The sequence below is a fragment of the Aquarana catesbeiana genome, linkage group LG01 (genome assembly GCF_042186555.1).
Source record: "Aquarana catesbeiana isolate 2022-GZ linkage group LG01, ASM4218655v1, whole genome shotgun sequence".
In the NCBI taxonomy this organism is placed as follows: Eukaryota; Metazoa; Chordata; class Amphibia; order Anura; family Ranidae; genus Aquarana; species Aquarana catesbeiana.
This window is the reverse complement of record NC_133324.1, coordinates 337,253,420-337,279,261: the sequence shown is the minus strand read 5'-3', so window position 1 is coordinate 337,279,261 and position 25,842 is coordinate 337,253,420. Positions and strand designations below refer to the sequence as shown.

Sequence of the window (25,842 nt, the reverse complement as noted above, 5' to 3'; positions counted from 1 at the left end):
GTGACTTTAGGTAGTCATTGTATTCTTGTTCGTTCGTTACTGTTTTTCAGGTCGCTCTTCACAGGCCTTGCTGTTCTTCAGTGCGTTCTGTTACTTCGTTCTGAGCAGCCGACCGTTTTCTAGCCATGTTTCGTATGTGTAATCCTCGTAGAGTTCGTGCTGTGCGGGGGCTTGGTGTTGGGGTCCTGACCTTGACACAAGTCCAGTCCATGAACAGGGTGGGGAGGAGTTCATGGACCAAGAATTGGTTGCTTCAGCGTGACCAGTTCTCTCATATGCCTTTGCTCCGTGAGATCTGTGAGAATAATCCTGATGATTTCAGGAACTTTCTCAGGATGACGGACCCCGTGTTTCACCATTTGTTGGCTTCGCTGACCCCCTATATTAGCAGGCAGGATACCTGCATGAGGCAAGCCATCACTCCGGAGCAGAGGTTGGTCGCTACCCTGCGGTATTTGGCCACAGGGAGAAGTCTGCAGGACTTGAAGTTCTCGACAGGCATCTCCCCCCAGGCTCTGGGTATCATTATCCCAGAGACCTGTTCTGCCATCATCCAGGTCCTGCAGAAGGAGTATATGAAGGTAAGATTTTTATCCTTTTATATCACATTTTATTAAAAGAAAAAATTTGCGCTAGGTGTGTAAATCAATTTCAAAGTGAATAAAACAATCCTGTGAAGGAATATCCTGCAGCTAAGCACTATAACCTTGATAAAAGGCACTAATAGATAAATACAAAAAAAAAAAAGCGCAGCGCTGGATATATACAAAACCCAAAAAATGGTGCTAATAAATAATATATATATTTAAACCATGTACTTTGGAAATAAATCAAGCACAAATATATGCACCTATGAAAAAGAAGTGCTTCACCATAGGAATACGTGTGTGGTTAATACCACCATAGTGACATATCAATATAAGATTCAAAATACAAAACAAAAGTGTCCATAGGAGGTTAAAGATTGAAGTGACTTTGTTGTAGAGATATATTCGTGACTGTCACCGTGATGTTCGCCCGTCATCTTATGTAGATTAAAGGCTTACCAGACAGCCTCTGATTAGAGGCATAATAGCATCAACTCGTGGTGTTATCCTCACAGAGAATGAACCTCTTCCAGGGTGGTGAATGTATGTCAGCAAACGATCTCCATAAGCCTCCAGACAGCAACCCAATGAGGAAAAATCACTCCTGGGAACCGACTGTCACCACTCAATCCTATCCTGCAGCTGTCCAGTGTGTTGTGTCCGCATGAGAACACAACACACTGGACAGCTGCAGGATAGGATTGAGTGGTGACAGTCGGTTCCCAGGAGTGATTTTTCCTCATTGGGTTGCTGTCTGGAGGCTTATGGAGATCGTTTGCTGACATACATTCACCACCCTGGAAGAGGTTCATTCCCTGTGAGGATAACACCATGAGTTGATGCTATTATGCCTCTAATCAGAGGCTGTCTGGTAAGCCTTTAATCTACATAAGGTGACGGGCGTACATCACGGTGACAGTCACAAATTTATCTCTACAACAATATCACATTTTATTGTATTGAATGTTTGCTAATATCTTGTATTTCTTTCCTCATTCCCTAATTACCATGCTTGTAATATGCTGTGAATGTCCCCTTTGTCCTCATGCATGCTGGATTTTTATGTAATTATTATTTTAGGTCCTTCATACATATTTGCCCTTCACTAACCTCCCCAGCATGGTGTCTCCTGCCCTATATTCACCTCATGTAGTCACTTAACAATGTATTTTATCAGCTCCATAGTAGTGCTTTACCCCAAACACCCCCTAAAATGTTTGGAGATGTTATTTTTGATTTATATTCAGGCAGAGTGGCAGAGGCTTTTTTTTGTGGTGTCCCCAAATAATTTTTAGTAACCCTCCGTCCCCCAACTGCTAAGTCAGCTGATCCCAATTCTCTATGTATCCTCAATCATCTATCTGCTGACTTTGCCAAACCCATACACACTATACCCATCTCTTTTGTGGTCAGATTTATGGAGGAATTCCCCAAAGCATGTAGTGCAAGGGCCTGCCTGTATACTTTCCAATGGTACTGTTTAAAGTTTTTGTATCCTATTATTATCTTGATAGGTAATAGCAGAATGTCCAAATGTCCTCAAATGTGTACAGTGTGTATTTATATCTTTGTATTCAGACACTTCTTACCTGTCCAGTGGTCTGCCAATCGTGTAACTAAGGAGGGGCTGTTCAAAGTAATACCCATTATTTAAGCATTCAGCTCTCAATGAAGTGAAGAGGGTTACCTGTCCAAGATTTACACACACCCCCTATAATGTTAGAAATGGCCCATGAGGGGGGGGGAATATGATAGGTGTACCTTATACTTTGGCGTTGTTAAATTCCCCTTAGTAAATGCTATCTGGAGGTTGCCCCATAATGTATGTGTATAATCTGCTTGCCATGTTTCAGAGTAAAAATAGTAATGTTTATTGTTTTTTCATCAACAGTTTCCTACTACGCCACAGGAATGGCAGACTGTGGCCTCCCACTTTGCCGAGCGGTGGGAATTTCCTAACTGCGGAGGGGCAATTGATGGGAAACACGTCCACATCGTCCCACCACCCAACTCGGGGTCGTACTATTATAATTACAAGGGGTTTAATAGTATAGTGATGTTGGCGGTGGTGTCGGCTAATTACGACTTCTTGTATGTGGACGTGGGGAAGAATGGCCGGATGTCCGATGGTGGAGTGATCGCCCAGACGGAGTTCTACAGGCGTCTCCAGAATGGCAGCTTGGACTTGCCAGCTCCAGAGGACAATGTGGAAGGACTCCCATTTGTGTTCGTTGCTGATGAAGCGTTTGCGCTGGGGGACCACCTGATGCGGCCATTCCCAATGAGGACCCTCACCCCGGAACAGAGGGTTTTTAATTACCGGCTGGCCAGAGCCCGAAGAGTGGTGGAGAACACATTTGGAATCATGGCCAGCCGGTTCAGACTATTTCTGACACCCATCCATATGGCGGAGTATAAACTGAACCATATTATACTGGCGTGCTGTGTTCTCCATAACTTTTTAAGGAAACATTCGGCCAACTATGCTGGCTCAGTTGGGCCTGAGGCCGGAATCCTACATCAAACCACACTGACGGCGCTTGAAAGTGGCCGTCCTGGCTTGCCCTCCCTGAGTGCCCGTGATGTCCGGTTACGCTACCTGGAGTTCTTTGCGGGTGGGGGGCTATCAATATGCCAGCAAATCTGTGAAGCCTTTTTTTTTTATAATAAAAAAAAAAGAAATTCTTGGTGGACATTTACTGCTTGTGTTTGTTTTAGCTGACCCTGACAGAAATGTGTTGAGTCCAGAAAATGTCGTGATTGTGTAACCTTATACAAAGCACTGTTGGCTGTTATTTCCTAAATGCAAAAACACATTTCACTACAAGTGCACTTGCAACTGCACTGAAACTGCACTTGTAGTGCCAAGAGGATTTGCCCTTAGGAAATAACACCCATTTTTGCAGAAAACAGCAATTCCATCACCCCAAAAGTGTTGTATTGTAGTGTTGAGACAATAATCCACACATTCTTGAGTAAGCAACTTTTTTATACCTGCACAATCACATGTGCATTTACCAAAGGTTTTTAAAACAAACCAACATGTTTGTTGTATAACAATTTTTGCAGTAGCATTATCAAAAATCGAAATGTCCATTTCAGATAAAACAGGCCTGTGTAAAACCAACAAGAAAGCCAAAAAACTTGAACTTACAAAGTTCACATTAGGTAAAACCTGAAGGCTATATCAGACATCAGTATTTAGGAACTGGGTTTGATATAGCGTTCAGATGGGGGGAAATCACCCCTGGAAAAGCCAAATTTGGAAGATGCACACCAATTTACGAATGTGCTAGCTGCCATCAGGGGGGATCAAGGGACGTGTTTTGGGGGAGCAAGCCCTTCCTCAACGCTACTTTATAATTGAGGAAGGGGTTGCACCCCCAAAACACGTCCATTGATCTCCCGTGATGGCAGATAGCACATGTTGGCACACTGTGTGCATCCTCCAAATTTGGCTTTTCAAAATATTGCAAAAAAAGTTAAAAGATTGGACCACAATCCAAAAAGGTGATTTTGTGGGGTTTTAAATTCGCCCCAAAACATCAATGATGTTATTTTTTTTAATTGATTTTTTGCTGTATGTTTTGCAGTTCGACATTACACCCCATGATCTCCCCGATCAGGATCTGGGCACTTTCTGATGTGAAACGTTCTGGATCCACAACATCACGATCACCTAAAAAGAGAGAAACAAAACAAAAACAGGTCTCAAAAATCTGCCACCATCCATCTCGTTTACCTGAGCCTGTGGTCGCAGACACTCACCTGTTGTGCCAATCTCCACCACATCATCTTCTTCCTCCTGCTCAGCTTGGGTTGTTGGTATTTCACCTTCTTCCAGAGGTGGGGGGTCTCTGGTCTCCTCGGATGAGGGGTGTCCTCCGAGTCTTTTCTCCCCTATGTAAAACAAAAATGGTATAATTAGCACACAGATATTTGATGACAGAACTAGAAATAGGAAACATTGCTTGGAAGTGGGGTACAATTGTCTATTTTAGCCGAGTTCCAAGATGTCTTTTTTTTATTGGCCTTTGTCAAGCTGCAATACTTTACCTGTTTAGTACAAGCTTCACAGATGTAGCCCCCCCTATAGTATACACTGGAGCACCTGTGTGGCCCCCTAATAAAAATGGTGTTCTGGTGTCCCACACTAGTGCTCCAGTGTCCAGATGTGAAAACAGCTGCTCAGTGTCCTCTCCTTACACAGAATCTAGCATTTCATTCTAGTAACAAACCCATCTACACAAACAAATATTTGGCATCCAAGTAGGCCCAAAAAAAATGTGGGAAAATGCATATGGCCTAAACAATGGTGTTTTAGAGGCCGAAAGAAAAATGTTTGATACGAACGAATAATGGGCCCATGAACATTAAAGTTGCCCTTTTAAACTGTACAATTAAGAAAAGCATATGGAGCAGCACGAACGCAATAAAGACAGAAAGAATAGGAACACAGCACAACTACTTACTTTTTTGCAGCACTCTCCGGATCTTTCGGTACTGCTCTGGCTCTCTTAACTTCAGGTCCGACCACCGCTTCCTGAGCTGATCTTTCGATCTTCGTACCCCGAAATTCTTGTGAAGGCTTTTGACCACTTTCGCCATGATCTTTGCCTTTCTGATGTTGGGGTTGGGGTAAGGCCCATACTTTCCGTCATAGTCCGACTTCTTCATGATGTCGACCATCTCCAACATCTCCCCAAAGGACATATTTGTGGCCTTAAAACGTCTCCTTCTGGATCGGGACGTGTCTGGATGCGGGCTTTCCTCCTCCTCCTCCTCGTTGCTATAATTAGCACACACCTGCTCTAACTCCACCATGTGCTCTTCACCCACTGCGCCGAACGAAAAGGGGCGGGGAATAGACTAGAAAGAACGTCAGGGGCGGGCGGAGTTACACGCATGCGCAGTGTGTATAAAGCGTAACACGCGTGCGTATTACGTACGATCTGTGAGCGGAGGAAGGAGCATTGGACGTGCCGATTGTAAGAACGAAGGTAAGAGACAAACTTGTGCTTATACTGCTTCTACATTGAAGCCTATATTGTAACAAGATTAGGAGAGTTTTGTCTGACATTAGGCTTTGTCTTGTGTTGTGTCTTGCAGTGAACATGGATATCTTACTGAAAGATAATGACTTCATGTCAGTATTCATAGATATCTTAAGGGAGCTGCCCGGTTTGTGGGAGATTAACCACCCCCATTTCAAGAACCAAACAAAGAGGAAGGCAGCACTGGTGCAATTGTGTGAAATTGTGAAGCAGGTGATCCCCACGGCAGACATCACCTATTTAACCACTTCCCGCCCGCCCTATAGCGGATTGACGTCCGGGAAGTGGTTCTGTTATCCTGACTGGACGTCATATGACGTCCAGCAGGATAACATGCCGCAGCGCGCCCCCGGGGGGCGCGCATCGCGGCGATCGGTGGAGCGGTGTGTCAGTCTGACACACCGCTACACTGATCTTGGTAAAAAGCCTCCGGCGGAGGCTCTTTACCACGTGATCAGCCGTGTCCAATCACGGCTGATCACGCTGTCAATAGGAAGAGCCGTTGATCGGCTCTTCCTCACTCGCGTCTGACAGACGCGATTAGAGGAGAGCCGATCGGCAGCTCTCCTGGCAGGGGGGGTCTGCGCTGATTGTTTATCAGCGCAGCCCCCCCGCAGATCAGCACACTGGACCACCAGGGATCGCCACTAGGACCACCAGGGAAGGGGCAACATGTGGATGGCCAGGTATGTACCCCATGGCCATCCACATGTGCCCAGTGTGCCAAATCTGTGCCATCAGTGCCCACAAATGGGCACTGATTGGCACCATTATGTTGCAGTGATGCCCAGCAATGCCACCCTTAGGGGCATCACTGCAAACAAGCAGTGCCATAAGTGCCACCCATCAGTGTCCATTCATGCCACCTGTCAGTGCCCATCCGTGCCCATCAGTGCCCATCTATCAGTGCCCATCTGTGCCAACTATCAGTGCCACCTATGAGTGCCCATCAATGCCACCTATGAGTGCCCATCAATGCCACCTATGAGTGCCCATCAGTGCCGCCTATAAGTGTCCATCTGTGCCGCCTATGAGTGCCCATCAGTGCCGCATACCAGTGCCACCTATCAGTGCCCATCAGTGCTGCCTATCAGTGCCGCCTATCAGTGCCCGTCAGTGCCACCTCATCAGTGCCACCTCATTGGTGCCCATCAGTGCCGCCGTATAAGTGCCCGTCAGTGCAGCCATATCAGTGCCCGTCATTGAAGAAGAAAACGTACTTATTTACAAAAAAGTTTTAACAGAAACAAAGAAAAACTTGTTTTTTTTCAAAATTTTCGGTCTTTTTTTATTTGTTGAGCACAAAATAAAAACCGCAGAGGTGATCAAATACCACCAAAAGAGAGCTCTTTTTGTGGGAACAAAATGATAAAAAATTTGTTTGGGTACAGTGTAGCATGACCGCGCAATTGTCATTCAAATTGTGACAGCGCTGAAAGCTGAAAATTGGTCTGGGCGGGAAGGTGTCTAAGTGCCTGGTATTGAAGTGGTTAAAGATCTTAATTGGTGGCCTGAGGAGCACATATCTAAGGGAGCGCAAGAAAGTCCTGGATTCACAGAGATCAGGAGCTGCTGATGACATCTATGTCCCCAGGATGTTGTACTACGACAGGCTGCATTTTCTGGCAGGCCAGACTGAACCCAGGTCATCCCTCTCCAGTCTTCCTTCCACGCTTCCTTCCCCCCCGGCTGAGGCTTCTGACGCCCAACCTGGGCCTTCCAGGCCACATGTGGAGGAGCCCAGATTGAGCCAGGTATAGCATTCCTCTAAATATTTCTGCTTGTCCAATCAATGATGTTAACTAGATGTTAGTTGGGAGTACCAATTTAGGATTGTGATTGATGAAGCAAAACATTACAACCATGTACCTTTTTCATACACAGGGAAGTCTCAGCCAGGAGGTGGCCGGGCCGAGCCGACTGGCTGATCTGCAGGTCCCTCCACCCCCCCTGAAAAGAGAAAGTGGCAGTAGGAGGAGTGCCCTAGAGGAGGCTACCGGAGGACTCTTTTGGAGGGATACAGAGGTCCTGGGAGAACGACAGACCGTGGAGGAGGACATTGCTGCCGTCATTGCATATAAAATGCAGAGGATGGAGGAGGGCCAACAAGTCTTGTGTGAGGCGCTCATATTGGAGGCTCTTAACAAAGGTATGAGGGGCCAAATGACAGCTCAGACACACCTTTGCGATGGTCCGCCTCCTCCTCCTGCAGGTCCTCCTCCTCGTCCTCCCTCTCCTCCAGGTCCTATTCCTCCTCCTGCCACATCTCCAACTGCACAGCCACAGCCGGGAATGAAGCGTGAAAGGAAGACCAGAAAGTGAGGACCCTGGATCCAGTCTGGTCGGCCAAAAAATGCAGCCTCTTGTGGTACCACAGCCTGGGGACACAGATGTCATCTGCTGCTATCTGGATCTCTGCGAATTCTGGACCAGACTGCCCTCCCTTACATATGGACTCCTCAGGCCACCAATTTTGATGTTCAAGAATTGATGTCTGCCATGGGGGTCCCAGGCTTCGCTAATTTCTCCTGTTGATCCAGTGTTGCCTCCCTCTTTGTTTGGTTCTGAGCCCTTAATAAAGGATTTTTGTTTTGAATTATACTCTCCTATGTGTTTTACTTCAAAAAGGACATTTTTTTTGTGAGGATTCAGGTACATTTCAAATATACAATGTGAAATGAACAAGGGACACCAACACCAAACAATCTCCTTGAGATTAAATAATACAAGATATCAATGGTGTTGTGGTAACTTGACACACAAAACACACACAAAAATATTCTGGAGCAAAAATAAAAATAACATTGAACAAAGATCAGCATTTGAAAAAATACAAACATTAAATCCAAAAAAAAGGCTTAAAATCCCCAAAAAAATTAAAAAAAAAAAAAAATACTGTCAGATGTGACAACTAATAACAATATATTCAGGGAATCCCAATAAAAAAACAAAAATAAAACTTTGTGGCAAGTGTGTGTGAATATGAGCAGCAAAACTACTTAATTCTTGTCACATTATAAAGAAGAAGAGAGTGCGCTGTATTAAACCATTTTTAACATTGCAGCGTGACGAAAGTGCTGTATCCATTGCGAACGCTAAGTTTACCAGACCGAGCTGTTCCGTCTTGGAATTTCTTCTGAGCATACGTGGCACTTTGTGCGTCGGAACAGGCCACACACGGTCGGAATTGACGCAATCGGATTTTGTTGTCGGAAAATTTTATCTCCCGCTGTCCAACTTTGTGTGTCGGAAAATCCGATGGAAAATGTCCGATGGAGCCCACACACGGTCGGAATTTCTGACAACACGCTCCAATCGGACATTTTCCATCGGAAAATCCGACCGTGTGTACGGGGCATAACTATTAACCCCCATTCACACTTGAGTGTTTTTCTGCTTGTTTCCCTATACCTGACTATGTTTAACATGTGGAATCTCTTCCCTGCACTCAAAAAAGTATTTAGAATCAAGTGTAAACGCAGATTGTTCTTTGTTTAATAACATAGGCATCAACCTAAATGTCACCAACTTAATGGAATGTATTTATTGTGCATAAAATAAAGATAGAAAATATTTGCCATTATATGACCATCCTGGTACCATGAGAACACCATCATGTCTAAATTGAGATAGCATCTAAACCAGATTTTCTTAACTTTTTATCCCCGAGGACTCTTTAAAATATTTTTCAGGTCTTCAGGAACCCATGATAAAAATAATTATACCTATAGTTCACAGCATAATAGAGGTATCATTAAATTGAGCATTTCTGCCTGTGTTTCTGGGAATGCACAAAAAACGTGCTTATATACGCATTGTGCTTTGGGTGCCCTTTTTTTTCTTGATGGCACCCAAATATGGGTAATGATTGTGCAACAAAATGTGCATGGCTCACTGCCAAAAAAAGGTGCAGATGCTGCTTTGGCGCATTTGTCACATTAAAGTAAAAAATGTTTAGGCTTTAGAATCACTTTAAAGCCGTTGTAAAGCTGCAAGACAAAGGCATAATATGCTAGTATGCATCGCTTATCCGATTCCTCCCCCCTCTGGTGCCACATTTGGAGTTGGTACCTGTTATTGACAGGTACTCTGTCCCCCCTTCTGTCGGACCTTGCCGTGGGGCCCCCCCTTCTCCTCCCTCCTCCTTCCCTTGCTGCTGGATCAGTAAGAGCACAGCGAGCTTCGTGCATGACCAGTAGGAAACCGGCTGTGAAGCCGCAAGGCACCCGAATCACCCAACAGCCAATGAAAACATCGGCTGGGGTGCCGACATTGCTGGATTCCAGGACAGACAAGTGTCCTAATATTAAAAGTCAGCAGCTACAGTATGTGTAGTTGCGGACTTAAAATTTTTGGAGGGGGGGCGGAACTCTGCTTTAACAACTGAGCTTCTTTTGCGTCAGTTTTTGTTCCTTCAGTTTTTATATATCAGCCCCATAGTGCCCTGTATATCAAAAAGATCCCATATCTGAAAAAGCGAGGCATCCTGCACAAGACTACACAATAACTATACTTATAAGTGAAAGGGAATATGCAGCATAACCAGCATGATAAAAAGATATTTGGGATGTTCTGAATTCTCCTAACCATGAAGCAGAAAATTGATTATGGAGTGTAAAAATGCACAAATGTAACTTTAGATTAAACTCTCACATATACTGCACAGTCCCTACTCCATCTATACTGTCTTTCAGAGTTGCATTTACAGTCCAATTATTATTATTATACAAGATTTATATAGCGCCAATCATCTGTGCAGTGCTTTACAATCTAAAGGGAAAGGGTACAGTTAAGCAGCGCATAGATGACATGATTTTCTTTCCTTCCATCGTAGTTGGAGGGAAAGAAAATTTCTGGATTCCCCTATTAACACAGTCAGTGTTGACGGGGAATGCCTCCCACAGTGCTAATGTATTCTGTCAGTGGGGGGCACAGGGATTCTTTCTGGCCAGCAGAATACAATGATCGCTGCTGGTAGTAATCTAATGTAGAAAAATCCTTGCTGGTTGTACCCAAGCTTAACGACGGATCAACTTATAACCAGCCGAATTTCGATCCATGTATGGCTGTCTTTACAATACAAGGGGATTAAGCGAGCCATACTTGTGGGAGCTTACAATCTAAAAGGGAGGGGCAGATAGTACAAAAGGTAATAACTGTAGTTATTAGCTCATGGAGAAGGTAGAAGGGAAGAGATAGGCTTCCCTGAATAGATTTTCAGGGATCCCCTAAAAGTGATGTGCGTTGCCTTGCAATGGGCTCTTTGCTGCAAAGGCTTGTTATAGGTTAAGGTGGTGACCATTTGTTTGTACAGTTTGTGAATTGATGCAGAGATGCACTGGATACCTTCAACTGCCATTGTGCCCTTGCTGGGTGCCCCGTGCGTCCTTGTACCTTTAATGGGTGGGTTTCCCTCAGGCAAACCAGCCCTAATCTAGCCACTGCTAGATATGTGCTCCAAGTTATGAATGCAGTACACTGGGGTACCTTGACGTGGCCACTGTGGCTTTACACACACACTATATTGTCAAAAGTATTGGTACGCCTGCCTTTACATGCACATGAACCTTAATTGCATCCCAGTCTTAGTCCATAGGGTTCAATAGTGAGTTGGCCCACCCTCTTCTGGGAAGGCTGTCCACAAGGTTTAGGAGTATGTCTATGGGAATGTTTGACCATTCTTCCAGAAGCACATTTGGGAAGTCAGGCACTGATGTTGGATGAGAAGGCCTGGCTTGCAGCCGCCACTCTAATTCATCCCAAATGTGTTCTGTCGGGTTAAGGTCAGGACTCTGTGCAGGCCAGTCAAGTTCCTCCACGCCAAACTCGCTCATCCAGGTCTTTATGGACGTTGCTTTGTGCAATGGTTGAAATAATTTGGGGAAGGGGGGGATTATGGTGTTGTGTTTTTAGGGGTTTGGGCTTGGCCCTTTACTTCCAGTGAAGGGAACGCTTAAGGCATTAGCATACCAAGACATTTTGGAAAATGTCATGCTCTCAACTTTGTGGGAACAGTTTGGGGATGGCCCCTTCCTGTTCCAACATGACTGCGCACCAGTGTACAAAGCAAGGTCTATAAAGACATGGATGAGCAAGTTTGTGGTGGAGGAACTTGACTGGCCTGCACAGAGTCCTGACCTCAACCTGATAGAACACCTTTGGGATGAATTAGAGCGGAGACTGCGAGCCAGGCCTACTCATCCAACATCAGTGCCTGATCTCCCAAATGCGGTTCTCAGAGAATGGTCAAACATTCCCATAGACACACTCCTAATCGCTGTGGACAGCCTTCCCAGAGGGTTTGAAGCTGTTATAGCTGCAAAGGGTGGGCCAACTCAATATTGAACCCTACAGACTAGGATGCCATTAAAGTTCATGTGCGTGTAGGCGTCCCAATACTTTTGGGAATATAGTGTATGTTTGCAAAAGTGTGCGACTAAACCACTTGTTTTTAACGTGAACTGTTAGATAGGGTCAATTTGGTTTTGTTGCAGGCTAGCTGGTAAGTGAGCTGGGAATGTTGGTTTGTTTTTTATGTGCTTTGCCCTTCTATGTGCTCCTTGCTGCAAAATCTAGTTATAGGTTGGCGCGTTTGCCATTTGTTTATCCCCTAAAGTGGACAGAGTAGGGTAGGAAGTTCCAAAACATGGCTTTGGAGATATCGTGGAGCTGAGCATGGGAGGAGGTTATGAGGGAACTAGAGAGCAAGAGGTCTTAAGAGAAGCCGAGTGGATGGTTTTGGTCATATTTTAAGTTGAGATTGGTAATGTGGCAGTTGTGGATAGTTTTGTATGTTGTTGTTAATATTTTAAATATTTTTTAAATATCAGCCCTATAGTGCTTCGCACATCAAAACGTTCCTGTATCTGGAAAACCCAGGATCTCTGGTCAAGCTTATATTATAACTATAATGCAGTACATGGTAAACGTGGCCTAGGATAGCAGGGCTGGACTGGGACAAAAATGTGGCTCTGGACTTCCTCATGACCAGCCCACTTTAATTTTAAGTGTCCCCAACAGCATCCCCCTTACATCAGAGTGTCCCCAACAGCGTCCCCCTTACATCAGAGTGTCTCCAACAGCGTCCCCCTTACATCAGAGTGTCCCCAACAGCGTCCCCCTTACATCAGAGTGTCCCCAATAGCATCCCCCTTACATCAAAGTGTCCCTAACAGCATCCCCCTTACATCAGAGTGTCCCCAAAAGCATCCCCCTTACATCAGAGTGTCCCAATCAGCAGCTCCCTTCACAGAGAGTACCAAACAGCAGCCCACTTCACATCAGAGTCCCCATCAGAGAGTCCCCACCAGCAGCTCCCTTCACATCAGAGAGCCCCCATCAGCAGTCCCCTTCACAGTTTTGAAGGCAGCTTCTCGTTCCTCTCTCCAGTCATATGATAACAAGTGATAAGGGGAGAGAGGAAGGAAAGTCTGCCGTTGGTCTATCTCCCCCTGCAGGCTGGAGGGAGCATAACGCCTAATGTTCTCTCCAGCATATGACGGAAGCTGCTCCTCCTGACAGGAGTGAAATTGCAATCACTCACTGTCAGAGAGGAGCGGCTTCAGGACCACACCTGACTGGCCCACTGGGCCATCGGACCACCGGGAATCTCCCGGTAGTCCTGATGGCCAGAACATGCCTGTAGGATAGCAGCGTTTGGGGAAGCAGGGTGTGTGGTATAGGAGGTAGCATAATTTTCAGAACCGTTATGGCACTGTCAGCGCCCTCCCTCCAACCTCTTCTAGAGCTGCTTTCTTCCAGACTTCCCCTGTTGCACTCTCCTGCTATTAATACCTGACCAACATTATGGACTTTTCATCTTCTCTCCGGATGGAGGTCTTTAACTATGAGAATAATTGGACACATGTGAAGTATGTGGCACATATGTAATCATTTGTGCTTGTTCCATAAAATAAGTCTGTTCACAAACACTAATAATCATACTTGTAGAACCCTATTTCTGTATGTATATAGAATGCTTCCTTGTTGTACAGGTTGTATTCATGGACCTACGGTAAAGCTGGTATGGTTACAGATTTTAAGAATACCGGCACATAGAGACTTGTAATGCAATATCTTTAGTTTTACTTACAGCACTCTATAGGTATAGATGCTACTTGTAGAGAGACACCTTTCCCACCACCCTGCGGAATGTGCACACGAAACACAAGTCGAACGCGTGTGTTCTTTCGGCCAATGTCTGTCTCACCCTTCCGGAGCTCAATATCTGAATTTCGAAGCTTTAGAATTCCAGCGCAGTCTATACTGGAACATAGACATTTTTATCAGACATTTACTGCATCACAACAAAACACATATTTAGAGAAGTATCTGAAAAAAGATCTGTCTCTGATGCTCACAGTAACCACTCATTCCTTTTATTGGTTGCTTTACGTATCACAGGAAGTTCTTCTCTCAGACACTTTTTGTAAAAAACACATTTTTCAGTCTAAAATAGCTGATATTTTTTATACACGTGTGGTCATTATGGTCATGAAAGCTGAGAGGCATAGGCATAAGAATCCACAAATTTGTAGTCCTCAAAATTACTGTATTGGCCTTCCTCAACAGATAGCAACACTAGATAGCAACACTTTGTGTAGGAAGAACAAGGTAACAGCTTTATTGGCAACAACAGAAACTTTTATTGCAACATACAAGCAAGCCAACATATTGTTTAAAGTGCATCTAAAGCCAAAACTTTCATTTTTGAGTAGAAAAGCGTTAAAACCCTGTCAGATTTTTTTTTTTCCATCCGTGTCCCATTCCAGACATTTTCTATTACTTACTTACTGTCCTGTAGACAGTAGGAAAAAAATCTGTACAAAGTCCCCACATAGGCAGTTGTCACAGAAAGAAATGTGCCTATTGGAAGATTTCCACCTCTATTCCTGTTCTGGTAGCAACTACAAATTTTGGATTTTCCTTAATTTACAGTCCTAGTGACAATAGTTACCACGACAAAGAGAAGGCAAATATCCTAAAGAAAAAAAAAACAAAAAAAAAAAAAACTGAGGTTTTCTAACCACTCTATCCAAAATTAAAGGTTTTGCCTTTAGATGCACTTCATCAGGAACTCTGTATTGGTTGCAGATAAGCAGTGAGCACCTAATCATAATAGGTGAAATGCCTGTCTAAAGGGCCGTACTCACGGGCCAAATATTGGGCGGCATTGGCTGATTCAATAGAAACTGGCTGACGTTTGGCCTGTGTGTATGGCAGCCAGTTAGACAGAAGCCGGCCAGCTGGCTGGCTTCTGTCAAAGGGGCATGACCAAAAAAGGTCTCCCAATCAACATCAAGTCAGCGCTCTCAGCCGAGTGTTCTGGCGGAGGGGGGCTGTCCCCCCTGTCAAAACACAATAGCTCAGCTGGGGGAGATCGATGTACTAACATTGCATAGTTAGTACAGCGGCTCCTCCTGAGCTTTCAGGTTTTTTTCATTCAGCCGCTGGGTTGAACGAAAAAAACGAATAGTGTGCATTAAGCTTTAGGGTTCATGCACACATTCCCTCTTACAGCCTAAACAAGCTGCATACAGCTGCCTGCACCCATTCATGTCAATGGGCTGCTGTAGAAAGCACCAAGGGCTCCCAGGCAACAAAATACACAGCATGGTATTCCTGTAAGGAGAAATGTGTCTTTGTGCATAAGCCCTTAACCACAAGTTACACACAGGAATTCCAGGTATGGATATTTAATTCATAGCTATATCAGCCCAGCTTGGACCATTGTAACCATGGGGTGGATTTACTAAAACTGGAGTGTGCAAAATCTGGTGCAGCTGTGCATGGTAGCCAATCGGCTTCTAACTTCAGCTTGTTCATTTAAGCTTTGACAATAAAACCTGGAAGCTGATGCGGTTTTTATGCAGAGCTGCACTAGATTTTGCACTCTACAGTTTTAGTAAATCAACCCTTATCAACCCCTAGCTGAAGTAGACACAGCCACTAAAGTGATCTCCTCTTGCTTCTGGGTCCCCTGCCAAGCAGCTGCCCTGCTGCATTGTGGACACAGGTGTTCAGCCGCTCGGCACAGTGCCATTCAGAGAATGCTTTGTATTTTCTGAATGGATGCAAAGCCTTCTCTAAATGTACGAGGTTGGGTGGTGACATCACACTCTCCACCTCATCCAATCAGAGAAGGCTTTGCATTTGTTCAGAAAATGCAAAGCATTCTCTAAATGGCACTGTGCCAAGCGACTGAATACCTGTGTCCACAATGTAGCAGGGCAGCAGGGCAGCCACTCGGCACAGGACCCAGAAGCAAGTGAAGATCATTGAAGAAACAGTAACTGCTTCAATGATTTTTAACTTCCAGGGACATAGGGCAAGTATGCTGTACGTAGTTACATTTTTTCAAACTGGACGAGTGAAACTATGTATAAAATATCTATACCTGGAATTCTACTTTAAACTCTTGAAAGGTAAAATTAACCAATAAAGCTGGGAAGGCAAGCGAAACAGTGAACTAAAAAAGTAAGGTAAATAAGCGGGACTTTATATATGACACCAGGAGTGAGAAAACAAATATGGGATATGATTAAAATCAAGCGAGTTTTAATACAAAGAAGTCAAGTGTAAAATTGTCCCTAAGCATATATATTAGTGACATTAAAAACAATAGAGAAGGCATAACAATGGTTGAGATAATATAAACGGTCCACACATTTTGCAGAGCTTTCTGCTTCATCAGGATCATCTCTTCTATTTTTACAAAGACGTTCAATCACCATTGATCGTGCACTGCAGTATGCAAATAACTCCCCACTAAGGGGACAGGTGGAGAGCGCCCACCATCCCGTGGGAGGACACTAGACAAAGATGCTCAGATAAAATCCAAGTTATCTTAACTCTACCATTGTTATGCCTTCTCTATTGTTTTTAATGTAACTATAAAACTTGTTTGATTTTAATTGTAGCTCAAATTTGCATTCTCACTCCCGGGAGCTTATATAGAGTCCCAAAAAAGTCTGCTTTCCCATCTAAATGGGGTATATGACCGGTCCTCTCAGATAGTAAAATTCTATTTGAGAAGACCAGTAATACATCACGTGAAACGTGTAGACCATTTATCCTATCTCTACTGTTGTTATGCCTTCTTTATTGTTTTTAATATAGCTATAAAACTTGCTTGATTTTAATTGTATCCCAAATTAGCATTCTCACTCCTGATGGAATATATAAATTTCCAAAAAAGGCTGCTTTCCCATCTAAATGGGGTATACGACCGGTCCTCTCAGATGGCAAATATTTATCTGGTAGGACCGGTCATACACCACGTGAAACACGTAGACCATTTATCCTATCTCTACCATTCTTATGTCTGCTCTATTGTTTTTAATGTAACTATAAAACTTGCTTGGCTTTAAATGTATCCCAAATGTGCAATCTCACTCCCAGCAGCATAAATAAAGTCCCACTTATTTACCTTACTTTTTCTGTCATTTATAGGGGGTGATGCATTATTGTTGCATAATTACTCAAATAAAAACAGGTGTTGGGGTTCCATTTACGGTAGGACCACCCATCACCTTGGCTTGCTTTCAGTAGGGAGGGCTTCCCTTCCCCATAGATCAAGGAACCTTCATTAGGGTTATTCCACAAATAGATGTGTTTTCAGAAATCCAGTGTTTCTACTGTATGTTGCCATGCATCTTACTTGGCACACATGTTGTTTTCAGGCAGAAGAGACATCTCCAGAACTTTGGTGCTTGCTACAAGAGCTTCATAGCTGGGTGTAGCCACCATCTTTCCTGTTATGCGATGAACTTGGTAAAAGGCGTGAGGTCTCAGGTTACGCTCATCCGCTGTTCCAATAAACATCTGGAGGGTCAGTGGCTTCTCATTGTATCCCACGAGCTGAAGAGGACCAAATAGGACAACATAAATTTCCATGTGTATGCAAACTTATCAACTTAACTATAACCTCTTCAAGTACCTTGAAAAAATCCCTTTCATATAGAATTTTAGAGGCACAGATGTTAATTTTTGTTTAATTTCATAACTGCTGTGCAAAGTGGAAATACAACCCTGTTTTCCTGCAAGATTTCATATGTAGACTAAAAATGCAAGAATTTGGTCATCTTATAAAAAGTGGTAGAAAAGATCCCATCAGCTAATCTTTCCTAGTGGTTAGCATTGATGTCTTGTAGAGCTGGAGCTTTGTGATTGATTCCAACCAGGCTGCTGTCTGTGTGGACTTTGTATACGTTCCATGTGTTCATGTGGGTTTCCTCTGGGTGCTTTGGTTTCCTCCAACAATCCAAAACATGCCGGTAGGTTATTGGGCTTCTCACCAAACTGGCCTTGAAGTGTGTATTTTTCTGTCTGTGGCAGGAAAATTGGATGGCAAATTGCACTGGGATGGAGGCAGATGTGAATAAACATTCTCAGGATTTTTTTCAGAGTTGCATAATGTTAGTGCAATAGAACTTGATTAAAGCAGAACTCCAGACAAATAAAGTGGAAATATTTCTAAGCAACTGTTTTATGTATCAGAAGATGCCAAATTGGAAAATGTGAGGTGATTTGGCTGGCTATGCAGTGTGGCAGAGGTGTGTGAAAAACAGACATTTACAAATCATGACTAAAATTTTACAAATATGTATTTCAATTATGTGATCTACTGTCTGACAAACTGATCTCAAGCAAGTAGCTGAATGCATATTCTTAAAGATGAATTCTAGCCTTACCTCCAGTCTTGCACAGTTGTACAGACTACCTCCTGTATTGTAATTGCTTACTTCGATTTCAATGCACACTGCAATCTTCTCACATTGTGCAATAAAAGCTGCAGCACATCCAGCCTCAAATTGTTGGCTGGAAGACATCCAGCATCTTCCAGCACTTTTCCCCCCAGCCATTCTGTCCCTGACCTACCCCTTTCATTCACTGTATTTCAGTTCATATGTGGGCCATAGGCGTGTGCTGAATGTGCCTGGGAACACCCTAATCCGGGGTCAGCAACCTATCGATCGCGATCTACCCATCGATCATGGTCAGGTGATGGGTAGACAGCGATCCTTCCTTGCCAACCCTTGGAACCTGGAAATGTGGGAGAGCGGGGGGTGGCATTTGCAATCGTTCTGCATTTTCCTCCGGTAGCAGTTAAAAGTAGGCTTCTCCTCCTCTCCCTCCCATCGCAATTCAGCTGCTACTGGAGGAAAATTCAGGGGATTGATTCCAGTATATGCTGCACCCTCTGCCCCCCATGCCTATTCCTCTGCTTTCTGCTGCCAAGGCCCCCCTGTGTGCTCCCCTGGTTCCCCCCTCCCCCTACAGCGGTGCTGGTTTCCCCTCTCTCCCGCTGGCTGCAGGGGAGGATTGTTTCAGGGTGGAGAGCTGGGAAGGGGCCAGCAAATATGTCAGTTACCAGCCCCTTCCTTTTCTTAATGAACACAGTGATTGACTGGCCCTGTCCACGTCTTGATTTTTGTATATTCAGTATACACACACACTATATATATATATATATATATATATATATATATATATATATATATATATATATATATATATATATATATATATATATATATATATATATATACATACATATACATACATATATACACACATATATATATATATATATACATATACATATACACACACGCATGTGTGTTAGAGCTTTGGGATGCACACTCTAAAACAATAGGCTGCACACACCTATGATTACATAGGGCAAACTCCATGCCTTTGATACGGTTGACCCACCCCTCCTCTTCCTCAAAAAACTTTACTCCTTTGGTCTCCGTGACTGTGCACTTAGCTGGCTATCATCCTAGCTATCCCGCCGCACCTTCAGTGTTTTTTACAATTCTGCTTCCTCCTCTCCTCTTCCTTTATCCATTGTGGTCCCCCAAGGTTCTGTTCCTGGACCTCTCCTATTTTTAATCTACACATCATCCCTGGGTGAGCTGATAGCCTCCCATGGCTTTCAATATCATTTCTATGCTGGCCACACCCAACTCTATTTCTCCACAACTCAGCTCACGTCATTAGTCTCCTCTCTCCTCATGCATCACTAATTTACTAACCAACATATCAGTCTGGAAGTAACACCACTTCCTCAAACTCAAGCTGTCCAAAACCAAACTCATAATATTTCCTCCCACTTGTGCCCCTTCTCCTGATTTCTCTGTCAAGAACAATGCCACAGCCATCAACCCATTTCAGCATGCCAAGGTGCTAGGTGTTGTCCTGGACTCTGAACTCTTCTTTTGTCAGCACATCCAACCACTTTCCAAAGCTTGCCACCTCAACCTCTGCAACATCTCCAAAATGCATCTCTTCCTAACAAATGATACCACAAAGCCCCTAATTCACTCCCTGGTTATCTCTTGCCCTCCCTCCTCATTGGCTTACCTTTAAATAGGTTATACCCCCTTCAGTTTATCATGAATGCTGCTGCCAGACTCATCCACCTTACAAACCGCTCAACATCTGCTACCCCTCTCTGACAATCCCTCCATTGGCTGCCACTCACCCTATTACTCACCTAATTAAATGCAAAATACCCACAATAACTTACAAAGCCATCCACAACTCTTCCCCCAGCTATAGGGATGAGCCGAACACCCTGCGGTCCAGTTCACACCGGAACATGCAAACAGACAAAAAATTTGTGCGAACATGCGAACCCTATTAAAAAGTCTATTGGACACGAACATGAAAAATCAAAAGTGCTCATATTAAAGGCTTATATGCAAATTATTGCAATAAAAAGTGTATGGGAACCCGGGTACTGCCCCAGGGGACATGTATCAATGCAAAAAAGTTTTAAAAACCAACTAGATTTTTCAGGAGCAGTGATTTTAATAATGCTTAAAGTGAAACAATAAAAATGAAATAAATGAAAAATGAAATCCCCTTAGTCTGCTTGTAAAGTAGCACATCTTTCCGATGTTTAGTACAGTACCACAGCAAAATGACATTTCTAAAGAAAAAAATGTCATTTAAAATCGCGGCTGTAATGTATTATCGGCTCCCAAGCAATATAGATAAAACAACAATTGAAAAAAACAATTGAAACCCCCCCCCCCCGAACCATACAAGGCCGCTTGCCCTCAAAATTAATTTTTTTTTAATAAAGGAATTGTCCAAAACTGTCTCCTGTCGTTTTTACTTTTTTGACACTTTTTTTGGTCAATGGGTAGGGGTACAATGTACCCCTACCCATTCACATGGGGGGGCGGGATCTGGGGGCTTCCAGACTCAGATAAACCCCCCACCCACAGTCCCCCACAACCACCAGGCAAGGGTTGTGAGGATGAGGCCCTTGTCCACATCAATATGGGGACAAGGTGCTTTAGGTGGACCCCAAAGCACCCTCCCTATGTTGAGGGCAAGCGGCCTGGTATGGTTCAGAGTGGTCACTCGCTCGTCTCCCCCTTTCCTGGCTTGCCATGGCTGCTTGCTCGGATAAGGGTCTGGTATGGATTTGGGGGGGACCCCGTGCCATTTTTTTGTTTTTAGATTTTTGCGCTGGGTTCCTCTTAAAATTCATACCAAACCTGAAGGACCTGGTATGGATTTTGGGGGGAACCCAACACCATTTTTGTTTTTTAATTTTGGTGCAGGGTTTCCCTTTAACTTTTAAACTGTGTTATATATACTACACTGCCTGCACTGACTGAATATAGAGTCTACACTATATATTTATATATATTAAATACACTGCCACTAACTAATTGCTTTGGCCAATCATCAGACATCAATGCACTGTGATCTCGCAGTGCATCATGGGGCGTTCCGCGGCGCTCATATTTGCCTTGAATGCCCCATAATATTCGCTGTTTGGCGAATGGGCAAACACCACAGCTCATCCCTACCCAGCTACATTTCAAAATACCAACCAAATCATCTTATTTGTTTCTCCCAAGACCTCCGGCACTCTAGCTCCTTGTCACCTCATCACATGCTCTCCTCCAGGACTTCTCCAGTGCCTCACCCATCCTTTGGAATTCCCTACCCCAATCTGTCCAACTATCTTCAACTCTAGCCACTTTTAGGCGATCCCTGAAAACTTTTCTCTACAGAGAAGCCTATCCTACTTCCACCTAACAACTGTACTTTCATATTCTTTATCTGTTCATCACCCACAGTTGTTATTATTATTGGTACTTATATAGCACTGTCAATTTACGCAGCGCTTTACATATACATTGTACATTCACATTAGTCCCTACCCTCAAGGAGCTTACAATCTAAGGTCCCTAACTCACATTCATATACTAGGGACAATTTAGACAGAAGCCAATTAACCTACCAGCATGTCTTTGGATTGTGGGAGGAAACCAGAGTACCCGGAGGAAACCCATGCAGGCACAGGGAGAACATGCAAACTCCAGGCAGGTAGTGTTGTGTTTGGGATTCGAACCAGCGACCCTTTTTACTGCTAGGCAAGAGTGCTACCCACTACACCACTGTGTGTTATCTTTTGTATCACTTGACCCTCTTTTCTGGATTGAAAGCTCTAACAAGCAGGGCCCTCTGATTCCTCCTGTATTGAATTGTATTGTAACTGTACTGTCTGCCCTAACGTCAAGCACTGCCCAAATTGTTGGCGCTATATAAATCCTATATAATAATAATAAGAATAATACTAATAATGCAGTCTGCCTAGAAACCCCTACTCCTCCACACCGACATCCACCCATCAACACATTTTGATATTTGCATAACGCCTCCCAAAAGCCATCTCTGCTATCTTTACACAATTTGTCAACATTCTTCCCACAGTGGTTACACATTATATTATGGTTTCCACAGAGACTGCAAACAGTGTGTTGATTTGTTAATGGAAACCTCTACTGAGAGAATATAAGGGCTGCCATGCCTGACTTCTGCTGTAGAAAATGCTAGTTACCTGGCTGTCAAGCTGATCCAATAACTTCTATACTTTCTAGATCACCAATCTAGAAGATGTAATTTTTTTCAAAGGGCTGGTTCAAACCAAATGCAGTCCATTGCTTTTTTATTCTGCATCAAAAACACATGGTCACCATTTAATATGGATTCTAATGGCCCTAGTTCATACCAGTGCAGTGCTTTCCAATGCAGGCAACGAAAGTAGAACATGTTAAATTTTTTCTGTTTGGAACCCATCTGGAATGCAGCAAAAGTGATCAAAAATGCACCGGAATGCATATGTCCTCAATTGAGATGAAGTAAAAAAAGAGGGCAAAGAAATGCACCGGAATGCATCAAAAAACGCATAAAAAAGGCACCAGAATGCATCAAAAGCACATCAGGAACACGCATACAGAAATGCATCTGAAATGCAGAACTTATTGTGTGAACCAGCCTTAATCTCTCTTACTACTGGGTCAGAAACTCAGAAGCCAGAGACAGTCAAGAAGCAAGCATTTTCCAAAGTAGTTTAGCAATGGTGGCCTACAATATCTCCCAGTACAGACTACTTTTACATTCACGCCGTATTGATTGGCTTGGCTTTTATTTAATCTGATAGCAGATTTGCACAAGGCTGCATAGGATCTGATAAGATCTGTCCAGAGGGCTCAACGCTTCTCCGTGCCTGGACACTGTATCCAACTTTTGTATTACACTGTAATATTTGGACGCTGATGTCAACTTAGTGAATCTTTGCCTCAAGAAATATTTAGATGATGGCAGATTCCATAAATAGACAGCTGATTTACAAAAAGTAATAATTCGTCAGATTCTTGTTTCTTTTCAAACTGCCAATCAGTTTCAGGCAAATCTTCTGTGTTTTAAAAGTCTCTTTAACCTGATTGGGAATTTGAAGTAAATGGAGACTAGGGTGAAATGACTCCTTTAGTAAACCAACACTCGGGAAATGTACAGATACAGGAAGACACGGAACATCAGTGAGAGATCCTTTAGCCTAAGGAAGACAGCCAGCGTGGGAAAGCTGAGAGGACAGGAAAACAGCTGGGAAACATCTAGTCACCCAATGAGCTCTACAGAACTACAGCCTGTCCCCTAACCACAGTACTAGCTGGGCCCTCTGGATATGTGACGTCAGTTTACTGCTATGGTTTTACCATACTGCAAACTATTCACAGCTACTGAAAGAGAATATATATAATCCCTTTTTCCATTTTCTTTATCTTTTGGACTAGAAAATACATTTTTATTTGTTTTATTTTTTTTCTAGTCAGGCAAATATCAATATCTCATTTAAAATGTGTGTGATCCTTTCTCCAGGTGGAGTTTTAGGATCTTTTCACATGTCTTTCTGGGTCTCCTTTGTTGTAAGAAGCCTGCTATTTACAGAACCCAGTAGCTCAAGCATAAATGCATACACACGAGTGGTTCTCATGCCTTCTTCATGCTCGGGTACCAGGTAAGAAGTTGTTTTGGCAACATAGAACTGTCATCCAGTGGGGATTTAAACATCCCATAGATGATTTGATTTTCTTTTCTACCACCACGGATGAAAGAAAAGAAAATCACTTCATTCCCCTGCTGGCAGACTGGCAGAGGGGGTGTGGGGAGCCTTCCCGGTCAACAGAACACAATGATTACTGTTAGCAGCTATAGCTGTCGGTACTAACTGCATGTATAAAATACGACAGGCTGGTTGTACCCAAGTCGATCAATTGATCAAAATGGATACTATCAGCCTGCCCATACATGGATCGATTTCGGATGCTCCCTGCCGAACTGGCTGAATTTCAATCTTCCGTATATACTCGAGTATAAGTCGACCCGAATATAAGCCGAGGCACCTAATTTTACAACAAAAAACTGGGAAAACGTATTGACTCGAGTATAAGCCTAGGGTGAGAAATGCGCAGCTACTGTAAGTGGAAAAGAGGGTCAACAATGCCCATTTGCAGCCTCACTGTGCCCATTTGCATGCCTCACTGTGCCCATTTGCATGCCTCACTGTGCCCATTTGCAGCCATAGGTCCCCCGAACTTCAAACTCTGTAGTTAAGGGTTCCTAGATGTCCCCTAGCTGCAGCCAAAATTTGGGGTCTCTGGACCCAAAGGGTCCCGAAATTACATTGCTGCAGATGAACACAGTTGACTGATTTTAGGGCCCCGTATCTCGGGGCCACTTAGTGCTAGGCACCCTAAATTTGGTGTGCAAACCCAGTGGAACTAGCACCATAATATATACATTAAGATAGGGTTCCTAGCACCAAGTGGCCCTGAGATACAGGGCCCAAAATTCGGTTCAGAAAATGTCAAGCACACTTCTGCAGCAGAGAATGACATTTTCCGAACCGACTTTGGGGCCCCATATCCTGGGGTCACTTGGTGCTAGGAACTCCAAAGTTGGTGTGCAAACCCAGAGGAACTAGCACTACAACATATCCAAAGTTGGGGTTTCTAGCGCCATGTCCCCGAGATACGGGGCCCCAAAGTTGGTTCAGAAAATGTCAAGCACTTTTCTGCAGCAGAGAATGACATTTCCCGAACTGATTTTGGGGCCCCGTATCTCGGGGCCTCTTGGTGCTAAGAACCCCAGCTTTTGGATATATTGTGGTACTAGTTCAACTGGGTTTGCACACCAAATTTGGGGTTCCTAGCACCAAGGGGACCCGAAATACGAGGCCCCAAATTCAGTTCGGAAAATGACATTTTTTGCTGCAGAAAAGCGATTGACTCCAGTATAAGCTGAGGGGGGCACTTTCATCACAAAAAAATGTGCTGAAAAACTTAGCTTATACTCGAGTATATATGGTATGTATGGCCAGCTTTAGAAAGATGAGACCCAGATTCATGTGGCTTCACTCTTCCACCCTAATATCATTGCTGCATCCTGTAGGGATGAAACCGCGGTGCATGGTGGGGGCACTTCTAGAAGAGCCTGTTAAAGGCTGCAGTGCTGGAACAGGTAGGAGGCACAGGCCAATGAAAAGGTAATATATGTATACTACTTCTTCTATTGCAGGAAAATTTTAGCTGGATTTTTGTAGATTCTGACAGGGTCATTTTCATACTTTATTAAAATAAATGTGATCTTTTTTTCTATTTAGGCATTAAGCAGTATGTATTATATTCCTTGTGTTGTTTTTTTGCATCTTCTATATTACCTTGCTTAGGTAAAGGATTGTTTAGATGAATGCTCTTTGCACTTTATCTTTGCTTTGTTAATAGTCCAACATAGTTCTGAATTTGAAATTGCCATTTTTTACAGTTATTTTATTTTGATGCATTGTGCCTTCCTTGGCGAGCCTCATGCTTCGGTGCCTATTCTACAGT

At 43.6% G+C, this 25,842-nt stretch overlaps 1 protein-coding gene across 1 annotated transcript in view; it reads right to left on the bottom strand.

Moving 5' to 3' along the window:
• Positions 1-25,842, bottom strand: part of NFATC4 (nuclear factor of activated T cells 4) — a 144,983-nt gene that overhangs the window by 19,260 nt on the left and 99,881 nt on the right. Inside the window, exons 4-5 of the mRNA XM_073631813.1 lie at positions 17,301-17,500; positions 13,734-13,906 (exon numbers count right to left, since the gene is read on the bottom strand). Coding sequence (XP_073487914.1) covers positions 13,734-13,906; positions 17,301-17,500 — 373 coding nt within the window. The remainder of the gene's footprint in view (positions 1-13,733; positions 13,907-17,300; positions 17,501-25,842) is intronic.